Source organism: Pundamilia nyererei, unplaced genomic scaffold (genome assembly GCF_000239375.1).
Source record: "Pundamilia nyererei isolate P.nyererei 1_Seehausen unplaced genomic scaffold, PunNye1.0 scaffold00004, whole genome shotgun sequence".
In the NCBI taxonomy this organism is placed as follows: Eukaryota; Metazoa; Chordata; class Actinopteri; order Cichliformes; family Cichlidae; genus Pundamilia; species Pundamilia nyererei.
This window is the reverse complement of record NW_005187405.1, coordinates 84,089-101,460: the sequence shown is the minus strand read 5'-3', so window position 1 is coordinate 101,460 and position 17,372 is coordinate 84,089. Positions and strand designations below refer to the sequence as shown.

General features: G+C 39.7%; 3 protein-coding genes across 3 annotated transcripts in view; 1 reads left to right on the top strand and 2 right to left on the bottom strand.

The window, feature by feature from the left end:
• The window catches only part of slc35a3b (solute carrier family 35 member A3b), a 12,567-nt gene extending 4,187 nt beyond the window's left edge, over positions 1-8,380 (bottom strand). The window contains exons 1-5 of the mRNA XM_013911480.1: positions 8,185-8,380; positions 3,026-3,236; positions 2,687-2,841; positions 1,074-1,196; positions 755-929 (exon numbers count right to left, since the gene is read on the bottom strand). Of these exons, the coding sequence (XP_013766934.1) occupies positions 755-929; positions 1,074-1,196; positions 2,687-2,841; positions 3,026-3,143 (571 nt within the window). The 5' untranslated portion in view covers positions 3,144-3,236; positions 8,185-8,380. The remainder of the gene's footprint in view (positions 1-754; positions 930-1,073; positions 1,197-2,686; positions 2,842-3,025; positions 3,237-8,184) is intronic.
• A 669-nt stretch (positions 8,381-9,049) lies between these two features.
• imp3 (IMP U3 small nucleolar ribonucleoprotein 3) lies at positions 9,050-11,667 on the top strand. The gene is made up of 7 exons (XM_005720962.2): positions 9,050-9,295; positions 9,435-9,542; positions 9,731-9,805; positions 10,405-10,484; positions 10,591-10,642; positions 10,771-10,843; positions 10,973-11,667. Exons 1-7 carry the CDS (start codon positions 9,159-9,161, stop codon positions 10,997-10,999), a joined length of 552 nt encoding a protein of 183 aa, XP_005721019.1. The 5' UTR covers positions 9,050-9,158; the 3' UTR covers positions 11,000-11,667.
• A 2,172-nt stretch (positions 11,668-13,839) lies between these two features.
• LOC102215015 (vesicle-trafficking protein SEC22b-B-like) lies at positions 13,840-17,102 on the bottom strand. Its single transcript, XM_005720961.1, has 5 exons — positions 16,950-17,102; positions 14,700-14,809; positions 14,459-14,619; positions 14,213-14,356; positions 13,840-14,081 (listed from the first exon to the last, which is right to left on the bottom strand). Exons 1-5 carry the CDS (start codon positions 17,022-17,024, stop codon positions 13,930-13,932), a joined length of 642 nt encoding a protein of 213 aa, XP_005721018.1. The 5' UTR covers positions 17,025-17,102; the 3' UTR covers positions 13,840-13,929.
• Between the last annotated feature and the right edge of the window lie 270 nt (positions 17,103-17,372).

Below are 17,372 nucleotides of genomic sequence, written 5' to 3'. Positions count from 1 at the left end.
ATATATATATATATAAGCACAACAAAGGTTAGCGCAGTGTTTAAACGTGACCTAGTTATTTAGACTTATTGTTATCGCTGAACATGTCCTTCTGTTAGCACATTAACTTACAAATGGAGCCTGAGGCTTGTAAACGAAATGCTGTCCGAACTCTGCAGAAACCCCTGGTATAAAATGAGACTTTCCCTGACTGAATGTCAACAGTTAAATGATGTTAAATTAGATACAGAGAAGTCTTGCATGTTGCACCATTTTTCATGCTTACAGCTCTTATTTAATTTTGCACTGAATTTCTTATAATAGTCTCTCTTTAGTTTTACTTAGAGTCATGTTATTATTGGATACATTGTAGTCATTAAGCCGACCATGAAATCCTCTACATACCACAGTATTCTAGAGTCAAATGCAACCCCATCTGTCTGACAGCTAAATGATCCCTAGCGCAGCAGCGAATCTACAGCAGAACAGCTGAAAAATAAAAGAAGTCCAGACCTCAACCTGCCTGAAGTGCTGCGGGAGCTGTGCACAAATGACTGTCTGCAAACCTCACTGTAAGACAGAGTAAAAGTAACTCTGCAACAATGTGAGAGACTGAAAGTCATTTTAAAAACAAGTGCTACAAGTTCTTGCAAGCTGCTAAATCATGCGGTGTACTTTCACAGGAACTGCATAACTTTCTGAGAAAACGTTTGTTTGTAAGGAACCATACATTCCTCGCTCAGCCTGTCATATAAATGGAGGTATAGCCACTCACCCAGCTGTATATTACGAAGCCACAGACTCTGGCTTGTCCCTTTGAGGATCTTCTCAAAGTAAACTCCAGCAAAACCACTGGACACACAGGCCATCAGCACAGCGATCAGGCCCACAAACTGGGAGCTTGCAGACATTACATTCTGTTCAGAGTCACCCAGAGACTCGACGGGCAACTGTGAAGGTTGAAACACTGATGAGCGTGTGCAAAGGCATAGGCTTTTATCAAAACACATGATTACACTGAGACTCCAAAAAAACCATTAGAAAGGTAGAAATGAAACATTAGTAATAATTGTGGTGACGGTGAGCGCTGTTACCTGCACCAGAGTGACCCCGGCCATGAGGAAGAGCAGGGAGAGCCACTGGTAGCTGCCTAACTTTTTCCCGAGCATGGAGACAGAGAACAAAGCTGTGGTGAGGATCTTCAACTGGTACGTGACCTGTTAGACACAAAAACACAAGTGATGCTTTAAGTAAATGATGGATTACTCCCATCCTCACTACAGCACATAAAAATTGATACAGTACTGGCTACAGTCTGAGTTACAGTAGAGTTGATCAATGTTGATTAAGTTGCTACCTATGCTCCTTCTTTTTCTTAAATAACATCCTGTTGCTTTCGATTTCTTCTCTGCCATATTTAATTTTCTTGTTATTTACACTCTTACTTTTTCATTTTGACTGTGTGCACAATTATATTTCATGCTACAGTCATATTTTCCTATCTTTTATTGTGCTCTTCAAAGCATATCGCATTTTTCAGAGTGTTACAAACACAAACTTTATTTATTTATTATTTAGCACACAATAATGGGTAGTATAGAAATGCCACAGTTACAGAAAATGCATTCATATCCAGAAATCTTCTTTCCAGCTACTTCTCGTTCTTTTGGAAGATCTACTGTATTCTAATTCTTCATCTGTACTTTGATGCCTTTCATTCAGCAGCCCACTGTGCAGGGGTCAGGACAGATCTGTTTAAAAATGGAAGAGACACGCCATTTCTAAGAATCCTCTCTGTGATAGATAAGAGGACACGTGTTTGCACTCCGGAAATAAACATTGAACTTGTTGTGCTTCATTCCTATTGGGACAGCTTCATTTGCAAGGTTTTTGTCACTGAGTTGCTGTTAAAAGGATGATCTGAAATGTTCCCAAGTGCCTCTTATTCACTTTCTTCTTCAGGTTTTTTAGCGCTCAAGGACAAATGGGTAGTATTATTAATTGGGTAATAATAGTCTCACAATTCTACTTAAAAATGTTATTGTGTTATTCATTTATGTAAAGAACTGAGTATATAAGAAAAAGGACAGAAACTGGAACTGGATGTCATGAACGTATAAATCTTGGTGTTCATTTGAAAATGGTTACTTTGTGACAAAGAAGAAAAGTGAACATGGCCTTTTTACCAGCTAGTCGTCTGTATTTTTTTTTAATTATTTTTTTAAATTAATTTTCCAAGTTCACAAAACAGTTTCAGTCAGTTTGAATTGTTTTCCAAAGTATGTTTTTTTGGTTTGTTGTTTTTTTAGATCACTAGAGAGTTTGTTCACATCCAATTATAAATGTTATTTATAAAAAATATCATTTTAGAAATGAGGGATGTGAAGCTTTAATTTAAACAAACATATTTTATATGTTTTATGATTTTTTCCAGTGTTCCAAAACTCAATAACTAGCATTTTCCTCTTTAATATTTACAGAATATAGCAGAGGGTATAGCTTTAGTACCACTTAAATTAATCAAACAAGCCTTATGAGATTAGAACAGATGACATCTGTGAGATAGATTTATGTAAATATTTATATGTACATTGTGAATGCAGAAATGTACACAATACAAACCAGCCATGTGAAACCATAAAGAAACCAGTTCACGCACACAAACTCAGTGAGCTTGAACAAGCACATTCATTCATTTGTATGTAACCTGATAGGTGGCTGCGTCCAGGTTGGACAGGGCAATATAGAGCAGATTGTTCTGCAGAGTGTAGATCCCTGCAGGAACGGCCAGCTTCACGAGCTCCACGGGCTTGTTCAGAATCTCCTTGTTCAGCAGCTCGTACATTGCCGTCAAGCTAAAATCTAAGAGAAACAGAGAGAGCGCTGTCAGTAATTTAGAAAACGAGTGCTACAAGTTTGTGCTGTTAAAGGTGGTTCTGCAACCTGCTAGATCATGTGGGGTACTTTTCAACCTATGAAGTTTATTAACTAGACTGGGGATTTTCTACCCAAGTAGGATCCAAAACAGATTTTCCTCCTTACTCACTGTTCTCACTGAAGATGAGGAGAGTGCACATAAAAATCTTGAGCACTTCAGCTGACACTACGGCAGAGGAGGCGAGGTAGCGAGGACCGTTCTCCTTCAGGGTACGGGAGTAGCGCATGGTGAGAACCAGCAGGGTGGTTTGCAGCACCAGAACCCCCAGAGCACGTATTTTAGCCTGGAGGAAAGCGCCATTGTGGAGGAATGTTCGACTCTGCAGAGAGACAGTGAAGGAGCCTTTTAGGGTGGACAGGAAGAAAATGAAAAAAAGAAGAGTGAACTGAAAGGTTCATTCAGCTTGTTCACACAAACATAAGGACTCACAGAGAGCGTCCTGACACGCTGAGCAAGGCTGCTGCAGTGTCCTTGAGCTAGAAATTGACTTCTGCCTCGAACACTTAAGAAGTTGCAGAAATGCACGAGAAAACAGTGGAAGAGACTGAGGATTAACAGGCTGTGACTGGTCCTTCACAGACACAGTCTAACAATAAAAAGTAATGGGGAACATGTCGGAAACAGCTGTCACCTTTCCTTTGTCTTGCTATTGGAAATCTGTCCTCCAGCAAGACAAGTGCAGATTTAGTGCAGGAGAGGAACGTGTCTGTCAACCATTGCTGAAACTGTTACACGACCAGCTGGAAAACCATAGCCTCCATCTACCCTGGCTAATGATATAGCTGTGCACTACTTATCCACACTCGCACCAGAATTCTAATAACATTCAATGGCAGCTGTCACAGGTGTCATTTATAAAAAAAATACAAATCATTTCTCGTCGAAACTTGTCAGAGGTTTGTGGCTTAAAGATGAAAAAGCACAGCAAATTGTAAAGTCCTCAAATTTAAATAAATAATTTAAAATTAGGAAGGATTTTATACATGAGTGAATTATACAAGTGTGAACCTTTAGCTGACAGTGATGAGACAGTTACTAACCCGTCTCCTGACTCTGGCATCTGGGGCGTCTGAAGAGAAGCAGTCCTCATTCTTTTATCTTTTATTTCCAAATTGAGGCATTGTCCACTTGCCTTCATCACAAGACTCACAGAGTCAGCTCACCTTCAAGTAGTAGGAGGAACTGCTCATTTTCTCTCAAGGTGATAGTGTGGGATCGGCTCAGGTGGACTGTTTGCACAGCACGATTATTAGTTAATCCCTGTTAACAGCGAGGTCTCTGTTTCTCCACTGTCTTCAGACAATTACGCACACCGAATCTGACTCACGCACAGTTTGCAGTTCCTTCTTGTTCTTACTGATTCATGACATCATCTCAAACAAGCGGACCTCGAGCAAAAGTAATGTCAGAGCAAACTTGTGACTCTGTTATGCTGTGAAGCATTTATATGTGCTGTATTTGAACAGGGATTTAGTTTAAAAATTCTATTTAGTTTTTTCAAAAAGGGATGTACAACTAGCCAAGATGAACGCCTTGAAGTGGTGGCAGAGAAGGAGGTGCTATGTTTTCAGCACAGTGACCTCTTTATGTAGGAGCTCTGCTTAGCAGAGGGGCACGGCTGCACAGTCCCTCTCTGTTTCTGTGTGTGTCAGTGTGTGCGTGAGTGCCCTCCTTACAGCCTGCAGTGTCTACACCCAACACACTCTGCCAACTCTCTCCAACTATATTTCAAACTTTTTTTTTTAGGTAGTGTCATCTGTGTTCTTGCTTATTCACGTCCATCCATCCATTTTCTTAAGTGATGGTCCTCTTCACACTCCCGATGACATCTATGGCCACTTTAGAATCACTAGTAAAGCTAACATGCATGTCGTCAGAGTGTGGGAGGAAGTACCTGGAGAGAACCCACCCAGACATGGGAGAGTGTGCAAACTCTACACAAAAGAGCACCAGCTACTGTAGCTGGTGCATTCAAACCCAGGACCATGTTGCTGTGCGGTGACGATGCTAACCACTGCAGCCTGAATATTATAGATGTAAATATGCTCACGCTTAACCTACATATGAATGAAAAGAAAATGGACAGTAGACAGTATGTGATCGTGTCACGTTCAAATTAGTAACATCATTAGTATTACAACCTTAAAAATGTCTCACTGTTACAGTTCAAGGTTTAAAAGATGTAAAGAAAGGTTATATTTCTATATGCAAACCAATTTAAAGGCAAACTTTTACCTAGATAAAGAAAACTATTCTCCACTAAGTCATATTAATTTTAATTCGAATACTTGAATGACTTGGACAAAACTATAATGTAATTACCATGAACAGTTCACCTTTCCGGCATGCAAATAATATTGATCTGCTGGCTGGTGGTGCAGTGGTTAGCGCTGTCGCCTCGCAGCAGCAGTAAGGTTCTGGTTGTGAAACAGCTGGTTGGCTCAAGCCTCTTTGAATTAAATTTGCATGTTTTCTAGGTGCTTCATGAATATCAGCTTAAATTGTTACCTGTCTCTCTGCGCTACCCCTGCGATGGATCTGGACCATGTTTATCTTTGTAACGTTGTATCTACATCTCATATGGAGGGCAATAAATACATGAATACAAATACATAAGGAATGATAAAGAATTGGAGACTGAGGCAAAGAATGACTCAGACCCTACCAACCTTCAGACGTCACTTTTATTCTGACTAATACTACACACCTGTAAATCTTTCTGATTGCATTTTGCTTTGCAGTTTGGAGGAGTTGGAAATTCTGTCCACAGACATACTTACAGTACTGTGCAAAATTCTCGAGTCACACTTAATTTTTTGTGTTTTATATAGAAAATGGGAACTAGGGCCAACTATTTATTGAAAGATGCAAACTGAACATACAACATATAAGGCAAAAAGAGAGCTTGTACACTTCTAACTAGCTTTACTCCCAACAGAGCCTTACAGTGTCTTCAGACCTTCTCCTCCTTGATGATCATTTAAATCAAATATTTAAATGTTACTGATGAGGCTTCAGTGAACAGTAGGATCAGCTGAAGGGCCATATGCATCTTGCAGGTCCTGTTTGAGGTCTTTGCTGGATTTTCCTATTTCTTAAGGACATGAATCTCAGATACTGATGATCTGCGGTAGATAGTTTTTCAGGGCAGATGCTTTTTCCCTTGTCCTCCACTTGTTTGATCGCCTCACATTTTTCTAAGAACACACTGTACACGATGTTGAGATATCCCATGTTTTCAGCTTATAGTTCTTTGGTACAGTACTGTAAACACATGTCAGAGTGCCCGTGACTCATGATACCCTGGTGACAGCTACTGTAACAGGAAGTACACCAGGAAGTTTTAAGTGCTTTAGCACACATGCAGATTGGGAATGTGAAAAGACCAACACTGCTATCACAGCTGGTAAATATACAGTAGATGAGACTATTTAGAAATACAAATTCATTAATGAAACACATTTCCTACAGTAAAAAAAAATTATATTTAAAGTTATCTGCAACAGAATAATGAGACATCAACATTAATTTGTCACAGACTTATCAACAACCCACGCAGATTCACACGAGAGAACAGGAAATCTTTTGCCAGCTCCTTGAAATGAGTTTATGAACAGCTCTTCTCTGCCATAGAGAGCATCTCATTGAGTATCACTGAGTATCAAGCTGTCACTCAACAGTCAGGTTCAGCTCAGCATTGAGATCAAGTTACAAACTGAGCTGTTTACACTTTTTAACTTTTTCAAGACACATTATCAGTTTAAGACGTGCGTGCGCTTTTTCGTTTGGGGGCGAATATCTCAAACGCACAGTTCTGGATGCGAATGATCTTTGCGTCTGCTTGCCTGTCTGAGTGCTGATTGGTTGATGAGTGGGCCGGTGTTGTGCCAAAAACTGATTGTCTGCCAAAAACTGATTTCCGGTATTTGCCAAAAACTGATTGCTCGTATTTAAACTGCTATAAGTAACTTGTTGGGCTATAATATGGTAAACATATGTCAAATGCATCCCTCATGGATGACATAAAGTCATCTTGAGCCACAAACAACATTCGTGTAACAAGGTAGAAGCCGCAATCAGTTTTTGGCAGTGACTTTTATATAACCTTTATTTATGCAGTTAAAAAAAATCTCATTAACATTAAAAATGTCTTTTGTAAGAGTAAGTTGGCCAAGAGGACAGCAGACATGGCAGCAAATATTACAATATTTCTGTAAAAATATTTTAAGTGGGGATAAAGGACCGGATTGGTTATAATGTAAGTACAATAGCAGAGAGTTGTAAAGATACTTGAAAAACAGATATTGTTTTAATTCTCTATATAACCCCTTTCACCGAAGTCTATTTACGAACATACGTAAAGATATTACACATAAAAAATACACAGAAACATTGGAAATCAGTTTTTGGCAGACAATCACTTTTTGGCACAACACCGGAAAGGAGCGACAGCGGAACGGGAGAAGCAAGAATCATAAAAAATAAAACACGAAAAAGCACAGACGGTGGACACTTTTAATTCCTTTCAGCACTCGCTCCCACTTCAGGGACTGACGGGCAGACCGACAACAGCACCAGGAAGAGTGATCCACAAACCGGTTATTCCGCGTATTTGATTCTGAAGCTGATAAGACAACAAACGCTCTCCGCACGCTCACGGGAAATCCGAAACTGCCAACGCACTACTCCCGCTCAAGCGCATAAACCCGGACTCAAAGGGACAGTGTTTGGAGACGTTGTGCCACATTTGGGGGCTTTTAGATTTTCAGAGAATTCACTACAACAGGACAGGGTAGCGCAGCACTGGCAGAACTTCCAAGTCAGTGTGAAGAAATGAAGTCTAAAGTGGAGCTTTGCTCTGCTGATATCTTGAGAAAAGGAGTAATATTACATATAGTGACGTGGAGCAGAGCTGACCTCCATCACCAGAAAACTTTGACGTATTTGTTTGGCGGTAGTTAAGCTGAGCAAACATCACACTCGTAAGGATGCGGACCTGTTGAAGGGCAAACCCACATGTGAAGGGAAGGTGTGCAAGTTAGAGTGAGTGAATGCCCCGATGTTTAATTAAAAACGTATGTGCTGGTTATGGTTCCCCCAAATGTTGCTGATAGTGAAACACGGTGTCTCTGAAGGCATCTTCACAGATTTAAAAAGGAAGCAGAAGGTGTTCACTGTTAAAGTTAGCCACAAAAGATGTCTCCGCAGACAATCGGATGTTTAACAGGCTTTTTTAAACAGCAAATTCTTATCTCGGTGAAACTTACCTGTGGGTCTGGAGCTCAGCTTAGGGTGTAGATGACAGGATGTGGGCGCCCGCACTCTTGATGGTCCTGTCCTCGCTTTCTCTTTACTAAAGATTGACCCTCATGGCGCTAAACTAACAGTCAGCATAGCTGTCTCAGCTGTAATTCAAGGCACGCTTTTGATTTTTACGCATATAGCAGACGCGGTGCCTCCTCCTCTGGAGGCTACACTCAATGAATGAACCCACGTGTAGCTGAGAAGGACTCAGTTTAGAAGTTTGGTGACACCTGCCGAAATATGACAAAGTAAACAAGATTACACCGAAGGGGGAACAGTTTCACACCAAAGGCCCCTCTTTTGTCCTCAACATATGTAACATATTTTTTAAATATACATAATAAAATGTAATAAATACCCCTAACAAAGGCTAATCACTAAAACGATATTCACATGCACAGCTTTACACCATATTTCGCTGGAATAGTTATTTAAAGCACTTCAATTCCCCTCTGATTCAAGAGCTATCTGTTAACATTTACTGGGCTGTAAAAAAAAAAAAGAATTCAGATATTATCAGTAATTTAAAAATTCATACATCAAAGGAACTTGCTTTAAAACAGATTTGCTACATAAGTACATTTATTCTTTAATTACTGTTATTTCTACAAATGGTAAATAAATGGTAAATGGTCTGTATTTATCTATAACTCTAATAATAACAACCTAGAGTGACTTTCCAATCACATTTGATATTTGTGAGTAAGCAAACGATTACGATTACATTAGTATTAAAAATTATTATTTTAAAAAACCACGAGGTTTCTGTTACAATAAAACACGGTAGCACAGATTTATCATATGTGCTACCGTGTTTTGTTAGGTTGCGGGGTGGGGGCGCTGTTGCGGGCCACCACCTTCAGTTCTCGATGACGAAGAAGAAAAATAACAGCACGTGCTTCCTGTTTCTCCAGAAGTGGCGTGAAACGCTGTGAAAATGGTTCGTAAATTAAAGTATCACGAACAGAAGTTGTTGAAGAAGGTCGACTTCATCAACTGGGAGGTGGACAACAACCTGCACGAGGTCAAGGTGTTGCGGAAGTATCACATCGAGAAAAGGGAGGACTACACCAAGTGAGTCTGTGGCTGCTAGCTAGCTTTTAGCATCGGTTATTTACACTGTATAGACGTATAAACACATTTTTATACCATATTTCAGCTGATATTTACAAATCACACAGACACCATAACATTTTTTCCTCCTGTGTCTCAGGTACAACAAGCTTAGTCGGAATGTCAGAGACCTGGCCAGAAAAATCAGAGACCTGGATGAGAAAGATGGCTTCAGAGCACAGAGCACACATCAATTACTGGAAAAACTGTAAGGTTTTGGATATTACAGTTATTTAATATGGATAAAATCCTCTTAATGTTAATTCAAGCTGACATCTTTTAACTCTGCGCTTGTTTCCTGTTTGGTTTTGAGCAGATTTTGATTGCTGTGTTGTTTATTGTTTTCTAAACCTTTGTTGATATTACACAGAGAATCTTTTTCTTCCTTCACCTCAGATACAGCATTGGTCTCATCCCCACCAGACAGAATTTGTCCCTCACAGAGAAAGTCACAGCTTCTTCATTCTGCAGGTACATTCATGTGTATATCTTAAACTCATAAAGTGTACTGTACTGTGGAAAAGTCTGGAGGTGCTCCTCATTTTTTATATTTTGCTTCTGAGGCGCCAGAATTTCATGTAATTTTTAAAGTGGTCTTGATCTTGATTGGCAATGGCTTCATTTGCCATTCAAGGCTTCTATCCATACCTGGATAGAAGAACACACTATGCAACAGTATCAGTCGTTGATTGGCCTCCCCAGAGTCTGGATCTCAGTGTGTGATCATCTTGATAGAGAACAGAACAAACGTCAGCGAACATCCAAGGTAGAGCTTTGAATGTTCTTCCAGAAGCAAGGAGAAATATTCCTGAACACAAAGAAATGACAAGCAAGCTATGTTGAAGCATGAAGGTGGTCAAATTTTGAGTTTCAAGTTTGTTAGAATTGTACAGACTGTTTATTATATACTGTATTTCAATGCATGTTTGGACATGTTTCATTAAGTCTCTGCATGTATTTCTCATCTTCCTAGCAAAATATAAAGAAATGAGAGGTGGCTTGAGGCTTTTATACAGTGCTGTGTATAAATGCAAGCTTCTATGTATACTTTGTCTGTGTGATTCCTGCAGGAGGCGGCTGCCCAGCATCATGTTGAATCTTCGTATGGCTCAGAACCTGAAGACGGCAATTACTTTCATCGAACAAGGGCGTATCCTTGACTGCTGTGTTACTGTAAATTGTTATGCTTAACACTTCAGATTTGTCTTCATTCAAGTATTAAAACAGATTCAGTGTTGTCCTTGACTCAGTCACAGATGTGCGTGTTGGCCCGGATATTGTTACAGACCCAGCGTTTCTAGTCACAAGGTTGGTCTCCGGGTATTTAGTCTTCTCACAATATCTTTACCAACACAGAGGGCCTTTGACACAGATGCTTCACTATACTGCACATGTGAAAGTGCTGACACTATTACTGTAACTTTTTTAAATGTAAGAAATATGGAAGATTTCGTCACATGGGTGGACTCCTCGAAGATCAAGCAGCACGTGATGAATTACAATGAAGAGGTGAGTGATTTGTCAGAGTTTGTATGTACATATTTCAGTTATGAATGATTATCTGTTACTTAAATCGACAGTTTTCAGGACTGAATCCTAATTCTGATGCCTTGAAGCTCATCACTGTTTCTTTTGCAGCGGGACGACTTTGATATGATGGCATAAATCTGTTCTCCCAAAGTCATTCATCACACTGAGCGATGGAAAGAAGATCTCTGCTTTTTTTTTTACTTTGCTGAGGAAAAACTACAGTCTGGGTTCCTTTTATTATGGAAACTGGGGGAAAAGTGAAAAGTGCTCCTGCGTCCCCAGAACCCAGGACTTACTCGAGTAGTCCGGAGAACAAAGAGGAATTTTACTGTTGTCACACTTTGACAGAAGCTCTTGTATTTGAACGGCAGCTGTAAAATGTGTGTCAGTGAGTGTCCAAGTATAACTGATTGTAAAAGTTGAGGTGAGTCTGTATTGTTGTCACTAAAGCTGCAGAAACGCCACTACCACAAGATTTTGTAAACTTTTTAAAAAGATGGGCATACCCTAAACCTACATTTATTCTAATGACCAGCAGGGGGTGACTTCGGTGTTTGCCAGTTTTATAGAAGTTTATAGGAAAATGCCTCTTAGCGCCCTCTTTTTGTAACCTCAATAAATGATTCCCTGATGCGTTCATGGACTCAATCACCAGTTCTCAGCCTTAGTTAATACAGCTTGTTTATTTTGTAAGTCATGGTCCTTGTTGGTGTCCAACATCCCTCAGTTTTATTGTGTGAAGGGCAAATGGCAATGACAAAAAAAAGTGTAGCTCGAATTTTAAAAAATAAAAAAGCTTTTCGAACTAGCAGATCATGTCACAGTGGCTACACCCAGCTTATATATACAGTACAAATCTTTATTAATACAGCAGTAAGCCTTTGTCGTCTTTGTTCATTTGGGGATCATAAAGAGCAGCTTAGCCTCTGGTCTGACTCGCTTTTTTGTTTTTCTTATTTGTTCTGTGTTTGTGTAAACACGAGCTCCTTGGTTTGTCTATACAGGGATTAACAAATTTATTAGACCCTTTGTACTAAAACAAATTACAGATATTTTAGAAATTTGACAAAAACCTTTTTAGTACGACAAACAAAACATTTTTATTTATTAGGCAAATGCACTCAAACATTCAAAACAGAATTTTTTGTTCAGGAATGCAAGTAATTAACTGTAATTTGACATCTTTATCTCAAAATAAAGTGCTCGTCTATTTTTTTCTGATTTTTATTTGTAAAATTGAACTGGAAAATGTGTTTAGTTATATTTATGCACTTATGCATACTGGTGGATAAAAAGTTACAACAAACATATCAAAGATGATTTTGGGAATCACCAGTACTCATCCTGATATTCTGTGGGGGGTTTCGTATCAAACAAATGTAAATATCAGACAAAGATAACACAAGTAAGCACAAAGTGCAGTTCCTAAATGTTTAGTGTGAAGTGGAAAAAAATCCAAACCTACATGGCCCTGTGTGAAAAGTGATTGCCCCCTAAACCTAATAACTGGTTGGCTCAGCCATAGAAGCAACAACTGCAATGAGTCTTTCACGTCACTGTGGGGGAATTTTGGCCCACTTATCCTTGCAGAATTGTTCTAACTCAGACACACTGGAGGGTTTTCCACCATGAACTGCCTTTTTAAGGTCATCCACTCATGCTCTTAAAATCGGATTCAGGTCAGGACTCTGACTGGGCCACTCCAAAGTCTTCATTTTGTTTTTCAGAGGCGGACTTACTGGTGTGTTTTGGATCATTGTCCTCTTGTAGAACTCAAGTGTGCTTCAGCTTGAGGTCACGGACACATGGCTGGATATTCTCCTTCAGGATGTTTTGGTAGACAGAAGTCATGGTTCCATTTATCACAGCAAGTCTTCCAGTCCTGAGGCAGCAAAAAATCTGCAGACCATCACACTACTACTGCCATATTTTAATGTTGGCATGATGCTTCTTTTCGTTTGGTTTCCTGTTCTTCGTTTTCGTCTTGCAACTGTGCCATGGATGCCATTTTTGCTCAGTCTCTTTCTTATGCTTGAGTTATGAACTCAGACAAGTGAGGCCTGCAGTTCTTTGGATGTCGTTCTGTCTCTTGTGGTCTTTTGTAATCTCTTGTATGAGTTGTCGCTGTGCTCTTAGGGTAATCTCCCCACCTTCATTTAGAAACTGCATGTTGTGTTTGCTTGTGTTATCTTTGTCTAACACTTAAATTTGTTTGACAATCTGAAACATTTCAGTATGACAAACATACAAAAAAGAAAACCAGGAATGGGATAAAAGACTTTTCCACACCACTGTATAAACAGTGTGTAAAATAAGTGTTGAACATGTCACCAATTTTCTAAATACATTTCTAAAGGTGCTACTGACATGAAATTCCCACCATATGTCAGTAAAAACCTGTCCAATCCACACAAGAACATCAAACCACAGATGGTCATAAATTATGTGTAGTAATGGGAAGTGATAGAGGGGGGAAAAGCATTGTACATACTGAAAATAATTGAATGCTTTGTACAAAAGCCTTCGTTGGTGATTACAGCTTCAAGATGCTTCCTGTGTGGGGAAACTGTGAACAACACATGGTGAGAATTTCATAGCAATAGATCCGCTAGAAATATATTTACTTAGAAAATTAGTGAGGTGTTCAATACTTATTTTACCCTCTGTGTGTATATAGAAAGGGCCTGCAACCTTCATGATGTTCACATAAACTGTCATATATAAAACTCAAACAGATTGATTTCTTGGTAAATATTCAACATTTTTAATAACACTTTCTCACACTTGTTTAAACTTTAATTACAAACATCACAGTTTTAAGACTCTAACATCTGGACATGCTTACATGGACTCTCCATCAGTGCTGAAATGCTGACAGAAGCTCCACCAACCTGTTTATGAGGGAAAGCCAATGTGAAGCAAGTTGGCTAAAAAGGAAACTATTCTGTAACTTTATATGTTTATCACTGGTCCGGCTCACTTCACATCAAAGTGGGCTGTATATGGCACACAATGTAAAATTAGTTTAGGTGCCGGTCGAGGAGACGTCCTTGTCCCAGCGTCTATCAGAGCCACCAGAAACGCATGTAGATGATGAGTGTGATGAACACAGCCACAGCTACAGCCTTAGCATAGCCGGGGGAGGTGTTGACATCTTTGGCATTGCTGCGGCAACTTTTTGAAAAGCTGCTCAGGTTGCTGACTTTTTTGGCAATATCTGAGGGGATAAAATCGTACATGTACATTGTAATTTGTAAATTGGAATAATAACAAATTGTCTACATAATTCTGAATAGAATCAGCACCTCCCATTTGATGGGATGTGTTACCAACGCCTGCTACACTTACCACAGAGAGGGTCTCTCTGCATGACTTCAGCAATATTTTCCGCCATTATTTTCTGAATATCTTCCAGCTCTTTTTTAGTACTTGCCAAGGTCTTCCGGAGTTTGATCGACACAGATGGCTTATTCACTTTTTGGATATATGTGTCTGGAACAAGATGTAAGATGCTATAAAAATGTTCATTTTATTTGTTTACAGGGATTAGTGCCATGTCTCTGTGTGATAAAAGATGTTGGACTTCAGTCTTACCAAACTCTATGAAAGAGTAGGGCCTGGATACTGTGGGTACTTTTTTTCCATACTGGACATAAAACTCTTTGCTGAGGTCTTCGAGGTATTCAAAAGCCATCGTTTTGGGAAAAGAAGCCTCGCAGAGGATAATGTAACACACACCCTGGGATATTAAAAAACTGAAACGAGGCCTAACCATTAGTTATATTTGACTCAAGTTAAACCTCACCAAAATTATCAACAAAATGTGTGATCTTACTGAAAGTTCTTGTCCCCGGTATCAAGGGTACAACGTTCTGGACTCTGAGCGTCCAGTTTACGGCACAGCTGCTTGGCCTGGCTCTGGTACTGCTGGAGATCTCTTTCTGACTGACAAAGACAGATAAAAACAGACTTGAGCTCATTCTTATCTCACTTAAATTTAAAATGATTAGTCATTTATGCATTCATCACCAAGTACCCACACAGTGTAAACAGTATAAAATTCAAGAAGCAATGCCTACAAACTCAGAAACTTTATTATACACCTTGCTAGTACCATGTTGGATCCTTTTACCTTTCAAACTGTTTTAATTCGTTATGGTGCAACGTCAAAAGGTGCCGGAAACTGTCCTCAGAGATTTTGGTCCAAGTTGACATGACAGCAACTCAGTTGGTTGCTCAACCATTATGTGACTCTTCTGTTGCATCACATCCCAAAGCTGCTCTATTGGATTAATATCTGATGTCATGTTCAAGAAACCAGTTTGATATGAAATGAGCTGGGGGACATGGTGTGTTATCCTGCTGGAAGCAGCCATCAGTAAATGTGCCAATAAAAGGGTGGATGCAGTTAGCAACAATGCTCAGGTGGTGTTTAAACGAATCAGAATCAATCAAGCTTTATTTGTCACAAGCAGGTTGCCGTGCAGTGAAAATGGGACCCCCCTCCCCTCCCCGACCTTACACACATAACACAGACATCACATGGGGTGACAAGTCGGAGATCGGTAGCGTTACAGAAAAGAACACTGAAATGTACACAACAACGGGAGGGTACAAGAGGAAAAAAAGAGACCTCCACTCATGCTGTGCTTCCATGGTAGGACAGCACGAGAACAGGAAACAAAAAAACTCCTCTGCACAAAAAAAAGCACATGAATGGCCACAGCACAACATTATGACAGACATGACAAGCCACAGGGTTGGGTAGGGGATAGGCGATGCTCAGCTGTGCCAATATTCTCAACATTACACCACCACCAGTAGAATAAACCACTGACACGAAGCAGGATAGATCTATGCCTGCATGTTTTTTATGCTAAATTCTGAGCCTACCATCTGAATGTTGCTGCAGAAACAAAGATTTATGAGACCAGACAACATTTTTCATCTTCTGTTGCATGACTTTGGGAAAGTTTTGTGTAAATTGTAGCCTCAGTTTCCTGTTCTTAGCTGGCAGAAGCAGCACCCAATGCGGTCTTCTGCTCCTGTAGCCTGTCTGCTTCAAGATATGATGTTTTGTGCATTCAGAGATGCTTTATTTCATACTATGAATTTGAAAAACTGTCATTTTGAGTTTCTGTCGCCTTCCCTGTCAGCTTGAGCCAGTCTGATCATTATACTGCTCACTGGCTATTTTCTCTTTCTCTGGTCATTCTTTATGATCCTCTCCCGTGTGGGGAAGTCCCAACAAATAATCAGTTCCTACAATATTCAGAGCAGCCTGTCTGACAACAACAATCATTCAACATTCAAAGTCCCTTAAATCACCTTCCTTCCTCATTCTGATGCTCGGTTGTCATCTTAACCATGTCTAAATGCATAGAGTGCATTGAGTTGCTGTCATGTGTTTGGGTGATTAGATATTTACATTAATGAGCAGTTGAACACATGTACATAATACACTATCTGATGAGAGCATGTATAAATTATTCTCATCAGAGAGTCGTTCACATGTGGAACCTGCAAAATGTCTCTGTGTGGAGGAAAACAGATACATTTCTTTTTCATGCTTTTCCTTTTAAAGCTTTTTGTGTGAAATTACAAAATATTTACAAAAATATTTGCTCTCATTCACTGGAAAATCACAGTCTGGTAGTCTCTCTATCTGGATTATTTGCATAATTAAACCTGATAATGGGGTACTTTATAAAGAGGTAACGGTGTGATCTGAACCAGCCTTGTTAATATTGCATCTGATTATTTCTTGTAATAAAATGATCCCCACAGTTACAGGCAGAGATAGACTAAGTTTCGCATCATGTTATTAGCACATATTCCATCACATTAGTACTTTTGCAGGATTTTCTGGGACCAGAAAATCTTATATTCAGCTCAACTTTCAGTCGCTTCTCATTTGTAAAACATCTTACACCTAGTGCTGCTCAATAAATTACAACTTGAGCTGAAGCTGCAATAAACTCATGGATCATCCCCTAGAGCACCAAGTGTAAGAAACAAATCCTTTTCTAAGAGGAGTTTGGTGTGCAGGTATCTTCATACTGGGGTCCTCAGCCTTCATTCATACCTGTTCATCCTCCTGTACAGACGCAGCGAGCGGAAGTCCGTCTGCCACACGAGTGATGATTGTCAGCAAAATCATGGTGTTTTAAGTTGAGGATCTGCCGTCGGCTAGGGGAGTTTATTATCCTGCCGGGAGAGCGTATTGACTGTCCGATGGAAATCGAGGGATGGCTCGTCTGCCTGCAGTGAGCTCTGCTGTCAGTCAGAGGCAGTGTGCAAAGTATGTGATACAACTGGTTTATCACCTGTACCGATGGTGGTCCATCAGCCAGCAGCGGAGAAGAGAAAAAAGTTACACTGTGCACCAGTTATTATTGTTAGTTTTAATTCTATCTATCTATAGTTTCCTCACATTTCTTAAGAACACACAGTACACCATGCTGAGGCCAAGTTTCTAACTAATTGTTCTTTAGGAATCACCTTGTTG